Below are 10,208 nucleotides of genomic sequence, written 5' to 3'. Positions count from 1 at the left end.
GCTCCGTGATGTCATCATGGGGGAGGGGAAGAGGACTCCGGTGACAACCTGTGAATCTCTGGTGACCTCCATGCCCAAGAGGGTGAAGGCTGTGCTGGAAAATAATGGCGGCCACACAAAATATTGACACTTTGGGCCCAATTTGGACATTTTCAATTCGGGGTGTACTCATTTTTGTCAGATACTGTATATACATTATATGTTAGGAACATATTATGTGGTAAATATAGAGAGGGCAGATAGAGTGCAAAGAAAGGAGGAATGCAGGAAGAGGGGGGAACGGAGGAGAGAGAGAGGGTGAAGGGAGGAGAGAGAGAGGGGGTGAAGGGAGGAGAGAGAGAGGGGGTGAAGGGAGGGGAGCGAGAGGGGGAAGGGAGGAGAGGTGAGAAGGGGGAAGGGAGAGGTGAGGGGGGAAGAGAGAGGTGAGAGGGTATCTGCTGTGGAGAACAAGCTGAGAAGAAGTTGGTAATAATCACAGAATAAGGTTAATAAAATATACAAAACTTTATTGATGAGTAAAAACCCTCAATGGGGTAAATCTATAGAGAATAACACCTTCCAATAACCAGGTAATAATATTGGTGGCCCAATAATCAATCAGGATAATCACGTCCCTTTGGGTAATGATCCATGACATGAAATCCTCGGGGAATAATACATGATCCTCATATACAATATATCAGACATGAAATGTAATCAGAACAATCGGTGGATAAATCCATTTAGATGATATAATAAAAATTGCAGCAAGTTGTCAGTGAAAGGCGAAGCGGCTGAACGGACTCGGCACAATGAAATCTTAGGAGCCGGGTTGGCAGAGAGTCATGCAGAGCAGAGATGGGGGAGTTGGCAGAAGTAAAGATGAACTTCTAGAAATGGGATGACTTGGCTAAGCTTGTCATTCAGGGGGATAAAGTTCTGGTTGTGGAAGAAAAACTCTGATATAAGGCAGCAGAGAGCCGGCTATGAGATCTCCGTCTCTCCTTGGGATTGCTGATGGATCGGGTTCTGTTCTTATACAAGATAATGGGAGGCGACCATTATATCCATGAAGAGTAGAAGACTTTCCTTTAGAGGGTTGCAGAGAAGTCCGAGGTGTCGGTGAGGAGATCCTCTATACATGGAAGAGGTCCAGCAGACCCAACACCGGGACACAATCACCAGACAAATCTCTGGCCGTCTACAGGAGATAATTGTACAATTACACAGAGATATTACATTGTATACATTCCATGAAATGTTTCATCAATACATATATATGTGAATGTGATGTGAATATCATTCCATGTTACACAGGGACTCGTCATATCAGTAATTTGGCTACTTTCCATCCACAGAAGAATTGGGATCATGTGACCTGAGGAAGATCTGCAGATCCCAATATCAGCAGCAGAGCCGACTGAGGAGACGATTGTATTCAGAATATTGAAGGTCGGCCCCATTCCCATCCCTGGAACAGCCAGGACGGGTTTTATTATTTTCTGTTAGGAAGTGATCCAGATTTATAGAGAGGAGAAGCCGGAATCCAGGAACTGGACTGATCAGCACTAGAGATGGGCCAACAGTTCTATCCGAGCAAAAGTTCCCCCCGAACATCACCTGCTCACCCGCTCGGCAAACACCCAAATTTGCGGTTACTTTGGCGGGATATTCGCCTGCCGAGCGCCCCACAATGCACTGTGAGCTTCGCAGTGCATTCTAGAGGACCTAATTGGATGAAGCCAGCGGTCAGGTGCAAGGTTTTGCCAATCAGCACTGTCAGGGCCCTGATTGGACAAAGTGATGATGACTTTCTCCAACCAGGGCTCAGTGCTCATAGTCACACCCCCAGGAGATAGAGAGAGCCGGGCTCAGTTTACTACTAGTGAGTTAGTGTGTTCATTTATTGTGACTCTGAGTGTAGAGTGTGAGTATAGTGTAGTGTCAGTGTACAGTGTGAGTATAGTGTAGTGTCAGTGTAGAGTGTGAGTATTGTGTAGTGTCAATGTAGAGTGTGAGTATAGTGTAGTGTCAGTGTAGAGTGTGAGTATAGTGTAGTGTTAGTGTAGAGTGTGAGTATAGTGTAGTGTCAGTGTAGAGTGTGAGTATTGTGTAGTGTCAGTGAAGAGTGTTAGTGTATTATTAGTATAGTGTGTGAGTATTATGTGTCATTATAGTGTAGTATACTGTTAGTATAGTGTAGTGCTTAACACCACATTACATAACATTTAGTGCTGTATATCCTCCTTGGTTGCTGCATGCCCCCTTTTTTTAACTTGTCAGCTGCAGTTTTTCTGACTGTGACGTTGGTGTTCCCCTTTTTTTATAGTTTTTACATTTCTGTCAGTGGAAGTCCTCAATATAAAGTGCACCAAACACCACTTCTCATTGAATAAAGTGCATCCAATCACACATTTCCCAGTTTATAATACGTTTGGGTAATAATCCCCCATCATGTCTGGGAGGACAACAAGGAGAGGCAGACATTCCCCATGGCACTGTGAGGGGTCCAGCAGCGTATGTGACCACAGGCCAAGGTGGACGTGGTCAGTCCTCAGGCAGGACATCATTTCCTCTGTTTAGTGATGGTGCCCGTGCTATCCAGCCACAGCATGCAGAGGAGGTGGTGGACTGGCTTAATAAACCCTCCTCATCTTTGGTCATCCTCCTCATTATCATCATCCTCCGTCCCCATGCAGAGACTAGTGCGCAGTCCCCTGCAGCTGCCAGAGCAGCTTATTCTGCCTCCTTGTCCACATCTATTCCTGCCCTAGTTCCAGCATCGGGCATGGAGGAGTCAACGGAGTTATTTGAACACAGTGTCAGCCACTTGCTCCTTGATGATGCACAGCCATTACTGGATTCAGATGTTGGTTCTGAGGTTGAGGAAGGCAGGAACATGAGCCTACAGAGAGGGAGGAACGCTGGTACACAAATTGGCAGTCATGTTCCCCCAGCTGCAGCGTATTGCCAAGTTGTCTCCGGTGGTAATGAGGATGGAGGAGATGATGATGATGATGTCGTCACTGATGTGACTTGGGTGCCAGATAGATCAGAGGAGGAAAGTGAGGGTGAGGCACAACCCCAACAAGGGAGCCATCATGGAAGAGTAGAGAGCAGCCACCCTATTCCATCACATTGTGGAGCTGTCATCTCCCGACCCACTTCCCACAGCTCAGTGTCTGGACATTTTTTAGCACATGTGGAGCCGATCGCACTGGTCCAATTTGCAAACTTTGTCTCAAGCACATTGAGCATGGCAAAAACTCCAACCATTTGGGTACCACATGCTTGACAAGGCATTTAACCTTCCACCACTCAGCCCATTGCAAGAGCACCTAAAAGCCACACAAAAGGGGCACAAATCCGTCCCTCCTCACCTCAGTCTGTCCCCGCTATACCTCATGACCTCTCAGCAGCCTCCACTGACAGGGATGATATTATAGTGCAGGGTGTCCCAGGTCCTTGCAGCACATCTGCCAGCAGCACACCAACAGCTGCAGAGTAGTAAGGCTTGCTCAAAGTGGTGCAAAAAAATTGTTATTTCCATCCAAAGTCTGCCAAAGAGACACCAGAATATATCCAACAATCCTCTAATCTTGTTCCCGGTGCACTGCATTGTAACCTCATCATACAGACTGGACCCCAAGCTGTTATTTATAAAAGAAAGCTTGCAGGAAAAAAAATATTTAAATGACAATTTTTATTTTATTTATAAATGTCAGTTTTGCTGCAGCAGGTTCTATACATGGTACAGATGTGCCACTTTACAGGCAGAGTAAAGACACCCCCAGCACTATATTTAACCACTTGCTTAGTGGGCACTTAAACCCCCCTCCTGCCCAGACCAATTTTCAGCTTTCAGGTCTGATGCACTTTGAATGACAATTGCGCGGCCATACAACACTGTACCCATACAACACTGTACACAAATTTTTATCATTTTTTTCCCACAAATAGAGCTTTCTTTTGGTGGTATTTAACCTCCTCCCGCCCGCCCTATAGCCGAATGACGGCCTTAGAGCGGGCGGGTTCATTCGCCTGGCCGTCCCTGGACAGCCTGGTGTTTACTTCCGCAATGCGCGCCGCCGGGGGCGCGCATCGCGAAGTATTGTATTCGCCGTGTCTCCCGGAGACAGGCAAATACAGATCGCCATGAACGGCCAATCAAAGCGGCCGTTCACAGCGCGATCGCAGCTGCCAATGGGAGATGATCTCATATGTAAACATATGAGATCATCTCCCATTGCCGTGTCTCTCCCTCCTCACACAGAGACAGCGTGTGAGGAGGGAGAGCGATCTGTGTGTCAGCCCCAGTGCCAGTGTCAGCCCCAGTGCCAGTGTCAGCCCAGTGCCATCTGCCAGTAGTGCCACCTGCCAGCGCCTGCCGTCAGCCCCAGTGCCATCAGCCCCAGTGCCGCCAGTGCCACCTGCCAGCCCCAGTGCCACCCGTCAGCCCCAGTGCCGCCCGTCAGCCCCAGTGCCGCCCGTCAGCCCCAGTGCCGCCAGTGCCGTCAGCCCCAGTGCCACCTGCCCATGCCACCTGCCAGCACCAGTGCCACCTGCCAGTGCCACTTGCCAGCGCCAGTACCATCCGTCAGCCCCAGTGCCGCCAGTGCCACCTGCCAGTGCCATCCGTCAGCGCCAGTGCCACCTGCCACCACCAGTGCCACTTGCTAGTGCCACCTGCCAGTGCCATCCATAAGCCCCAGTGCCGCCAACCCCAGTACCACGTGCCAGTGCCACGTGCCAGTGCCACCTGCCAGCGCCAGTGCCACCTGCCAGCGCCAGTGCCACCTGCCAGTGCCATCCGTCAGCCCCAGTGCCGTCAGCCCCAGTGCTGCCAGTGCCACCTGCCAGCGCCAGTGCCATCTGCCAGCCGCAGTGCCATCTGCCAGCCCCATTTGCCAGAGCAATTAGCCAGAGCAAATAGCCAGCACCATCTGCCACTGCCAGCCCCATCTGCCAGTGACATCTGCCAGCGACATCTGCCAGCCCCATCTGCCTCCAGTGCCATCTGCCTCCAGTGCCATCTGCCTCCAGTGCCACGTGTCGTCAGTGCCATGTGGGGTCACTTTGTGGGCATTTCCATTGTCCTGGTGCTCCAGGGCCTTCAAAACTGTAATAGGTGGTTGAGAAATAAGATGTGTAATTTATGTTCCTAGAACGCCTGATGGTGCTATTTCAATATTGGGCCTCTGTATGTGGTCAGGCTGTGTAAAAGTCTCACACATTTGGTATCGTTACACTCAGGAGGAGTAGTAGAACGTATTTTGGGGTGTCATTTTTGCTATGTACGTGCTATGTGTTGGAAATATCTTATAAATGGACAACTTTGCGTAAAAAAAATGCGTTTTCATTTTTTTTCCACATTTTCCCAAAACTTCTGGAAAAAAATGAACCATTCAAAGGACTCATTATGCCTCATAGATTATACGTTGGGGTGTTAGCTTTCCAAAATGGGGTCACTTTGTGGGCATTTCCATTATCCTGGTGCTCCAGGGCCTTCAAAAATGTAATAGGTGGTTGAGAAATGAAATGTGTAATTTATGCTCCTAGAACGCCTGATGGTGCTACTTCAATATTGGGCCTCTGTATGTGGCCAGGCTGTGTAAAAGTCTCACACATTTGGTATCGTAATACTCAGGAGTAGCAGAACGTATTTTGGGGTGTCATTTGTGGTATACACGTGCCATGTGAGAGAAATAACCTATTACATTGAAAATTTTGTGAGAAAAAAAAAAAAATCTTCATTTTGCAAAGTATTGTGGGAAAAAGATGACAACATCAAAAACCTCACCATGCCTCTTAGTAAATACCTTGGAATGTCTACTTTCAAAAAGGGGTAATTTGGGGGGTATTTGTACTTTCCTGACTTGTTCGGGTCGCAAGAAATGAGATCGGCCACCAGTACATCAGGTGTGATCAATTTTGTGCGATTCACACCACAGCTTGTAGATTCTCTAACTTTCACAAAGACCAAATAATATCCACTAATTTGGGTTATTTTTACCAAAGATATGTAGCAGTATAAATTGTGGCCAAAATTTATGAAAAAAAATATATAATTTGCAAAATTTTATCACAGAAACAAAGAAATATGTGTTTTTTTTCAAAATTTTCGGTCTTTTTTCATTTATAGCGCAAAAAATAAAAACCCCAGAGGTGATCAAATACCACCAAAAGAAAGCTCTATTTGTGGGAAAAAAAGGACAAAAAATTCATTTGGGTACAGTGTTGCATGACTGAGTAATTGTCATTCAAAGTGTGAGAGCACCAAAAGCTGAAAATTGGTCTGGGCAGGAAGGGGGTTTAAGTGCCCAGTAAGCAAGTGGTTAATTACAGCTCGGAGTTTTATTTTATTTGCTAAACAAACAAACAAACAATGCAAAAAAAAATCATGTTTAATAGTTTGTTATAAAATTTTGCAAACAGGTCATTTTCTCCTTCATTGAAGTGTGTTGATGAGGCGGCACTGCTGGGCACTGATAGGCTGCACTGGTGGGCACTGATAGGCATAGTTAAGGTGGCACTAATAGGCACAGATAAGGTGGCACTGATAGGCACAGATAAGGTGGCACTGATGGACAAAGATGGGTACAGATAAGATGGCACGGATGGGTGGCACTGATAGGTACCACTGATAGATGCGACTGATGGGCACTGATAGGTGGCTCTGATAGGTGGCACTGCTGGGCACTCATGGGTGGCACTGATAGGTACCATTGGTAGATGACACTGATGAGCACAGATATGTGGCACTGGGGTGCAGCACTGTTGAGGCAGATTGTGGGCACTGATGGGTGGCACTGTGGGCACTGATGGGTGGCACTTTTTTATTACTGAGGTGGCACTGGCAGGGAGCAGGTGGGCACTGGTAAGCTGGCCGTGATCGGGACTGATGTCCCGATCATGGCTGCTGGGGATCGGGACATCAGTCCCGATCACGGCCAGCTTACCAGTGCCCACCTGCCCCCTGCCAATGCCACCTCAGTAAAAAATAGCCGATTACCAGCTCTGTTGTGTCACATGATCAGCTGTCATTGGCTGACAGCTGATCACGTGGTAAGGAGTCAGGATCAACCCCTTGCTTCGATCCGTGATCAGGTGAGTCTCATAGACTCGCTGAACACAGAGCGTGCCGTGCGCACCCCTTGGGCGGCAAAGTAGGTCCGCTCTATAGCCGTCATTCGGCTATAGCGCGGATCCCTAATGGTTAAAGGAATTTTTCATTTTTATTGTTTCAATTTAAGCATCATTAAAATCACTGCTGCTTTAAAAAATATTGTTTTAAAAAAAATGTTTTTGATTGATGTCCCCCAGGGGAGTACCCGGGCCCCCATACCCTCTTTATGGCCAATTACTTGCATATAAGCCTTTAAAACTGGGACAATGGGGTTTGCCATTCAGGTCTAATTTTTTTTGATGTTCAAAAGTTCTGATATGGAATGAACAAGAGGGTGTGCAGCCCATCACTAGTGACTACACGTAATGCTCTGTAGTGGGGTGGGTGACATGTAATGCTCTGCAGTGGGTTGGGTGACATGTAATGCTCTGCAGTGGGTTGGGTGACATGTAATATGCTCTGCAGTGGGATACGTGACACGTAATACTCTGCAGTGGGGTGGGTGACATGTAATGCTCTGCAGTGGGTTGGGTGACGTGTAATGCTTTGCAGTGGGATGGGTGACATGTAATATGCTCTGCAGTGGGATGCGTGACACGTAATACTCTGCAGTGGGGTGGGTGACATGTAATGCTCTGTAGTGGGGTGGGTGACATGTAATGCTCTGCAGTGGGTTGGGTGACATGTAATGCTCTGCAGTGGGATGAGTGACATGTAATATGCTCTGCAGTGGGATGGGTGACACGTAATACTCTGCAGTGGGATGGGTGACATGTAATATGCTCTGCAGTGGGATGGGTGACATGTAATATGCTCTGCAGTGGGATAGGTGACACCTAATACTCTGCAGTGGGATGGGTGACATGTAATATGCTCTGCAGTGGGATAGGTGACACCTAATACTCTGCAGTGGGATGGGTGACATGTAATATGCTCTGCAGTGGGATAGGTGACACCTAATACTCTGCAGTGGGATGGGTGACACCTAATACTCTGCAGTGGGATGGGTGACATGTAATATGCTCTGCAGTGGGATAGGTGACACCTAATACTCTGCAGTGGGATGGGTGACATGTAATATGCTCTGCAGTGGGATGGGTGACATGTAATGCTCTGCAGTGGGATAGGTGACACCTAATACTCTGCAGTGGGATGGGTGACATGTAATATGCTCTGCAGTGGGATGGGTGACATGTAATATGCTCTGCAGTGGGATGGGTGACATGTAATACTCTGCAGTGGGATAGGTGACACCTAATACTCTGCAGTGGGATGGGTGACATGTAATATGCTCTGCAGTGGGATAGGTGACACCTAATACTCTGCAGTGGGATGGGTGACATGTAATGCTCTGCAGTGGGATAGGTGACACCTAATACTCTGCAGTGGGATGGGTGACATGCAATGCTGCTAGAATAGATGGGTGACACACAATGCCCTGGGGGGTGACACAGAATCTTCCTGGGGGTGACACAGAATCTTTCTAGGGGGTGACAGAGTCTTCCTGGGGGGTGACACAGAATCGTCCTGGGGTGAATGAATGAATGAATGAAATACTTGTATAGCGCACAATGCAAACTGAATCGCCTCTAGGCGCTGTGGCGAGCTTTGATCATCTGAATGAATGAATGGGGTGACAAAAAATCTTCCTGGGGGGGTGACACAGAATAAACCCTTTTTTTCCAATGAAAGTTGAGTCAGTAAAATGTATTGCTAGTAAATTTGACACAACAGGACAGTGTCTTGTATGAATAAAGTTTGTTGTAATGTTTGGTCCTTGTGCCGTTGTCACAGAACATCATCCAGGAGCCAATCCACATGCAGCTCTAAAAGTGCGGGGGCTGCTGTCACTCATAGAGAGGAGGCGGGGCACCAATCAGATGACAATGGAGGCGGAGCTGTAGCGGTGATGTGATGGGCGGTGCAGCCAGTGTGTCACCGCAGGCTTGTAGTACAATAGATGGGAGCGCACATGCGCGGGTGCCCCTATCAGATCAGTGGTGTGAAGGGGGCACCGGTCACACAACAACACAGGAAGTGGGCAATACTGAGCAGAAATGACGCCATTTAGAAGAGGAAAAGAAGAGAAAGATTACTATTACTGGAATTCTATATTTAAGGATCAGAAAGAGAAAATAAAAGCTGAGAGTTGATGTGACTTTACTCTGATATCATCCATTCCGGACATTCTCTTCATATCCGGATCCGTGTATTACCTGAGAGGGGGAGGGGCTCCCACACACCATCTTCTTATCTTCTTCTCTCTATAGATACTTTCCAGCCTCCTCCTCCAATCCTTCATAGAAGAATAAAATGAGAGTGTTAGAGGAGGAAATGTTGCTGTGATGATGGAAGGGGGGAGGGGCTCATACTGAGCTCTGTAAGACATGATGGGAAAGTGAGGGGCCCTCACCATGGCAGGGGCCACACACTCATCTCCATCCAACCATTGGGATAGCAGACTGTATGCCGGGTGTGCTGGGCTGTCATGTGTACAGGCTGAGAACACACATCCGATTGGCTCAGTTATACTGACACATTGGATGGACCTCGGGGGATGGGGGGGTATTTTTCTATAAAGGTAAAACCTTGTGGAAGATTGTAGGACCTGACTAAGATTATTATTGGTGGATCTGATTCTCCCCATCCCCCATCTGTAATGATAAAACTTGGGATGAGGAATAAATTCTCCATCATCTGGGAAATCTGTGACTGGCACAGGAAATCTCAATCATCTCTCTCATTATCTGTATAACTACAGAGACCTCCAATGGGCTCTACAGAAATTGTATAGAATGTTTGTCACCCGTCCTTCCATCTTCATTACAGAGCAGAAGACCTCCCAACAACGTCCCACCTCCATCATCTCACCTCCATCATCTCACCTCCATCATCTCACCCCCATCATCTCACCCCCATCACCTCACCTCCATCATCTCACCTCCATCATCTCACCTCCATCATCTCACCTCCATCATCTCACCTCCATCATCTCACCTCCATCATCTCACCCCCATCATCTCACCCCCATCACCTCACCTCCATCATCTCATCCCCATCATCTCATCCCCATCCCCATCATCTCATCTCCATCATCTCACCC

At 47.7% G+C, this 10,208-nt stretch overlaps 1 protein-coding gene across 3 annotated transcripts in view; it reads right to left on the bottom strand.

Moving 5' to 3' along the window:
• Positions 1–480: 480 nt before the first annotated feature.
• LOC143986526 (NACHT, LRR and PYD domains-containing protein 3-like) overlaps positions 481–10,208 on the bottom strand; it is a 262,440-nt gene continuing 252,712 nt past the window's right edge. For all 3 annotated transcript variants that reach the window (XM_077484883.1, XM_077484882.1, XM_077484884.1), the window contains 2 exons: positions 9,322–9,401; positions 481–1,180 (listed from right to left, as the gene is read on the bottom strand). In XM_077484883.1, coding sequence (XP_077341009.1) covers positions 9,356–9,401 — 46 coding nt within the window. In that variant the 3' untranslated portion in view covers positions 481–1,180; positions 9,322–9,355. The remainder of the gene's footprint in view (positions 1,181–9,321; positions 9,402–10,208) is intronic.

Source organism: Lithobates pipiens, unplaced genomic scaffold (genome assembly GCF_037356315.1).
Source record: "Lithobates pipiens isolate NorthernLeopardFrog02 unplaced genomic scaffold, aLitPip1_a1.2 Scaffold_167, whole genome shotgun sequence".
Classification (NCBI taxonomy): domain Eukaryota; kingdom Metazoa; phylum Chordata; class Amphibia; order Anura; family Ranidae; genus Lithobates; species Lithobates pipiens.
Note: the sequence above shows the minus strand (reverse complement) of the source record. Positions and strands in the feature narration are given on the sequence as shown.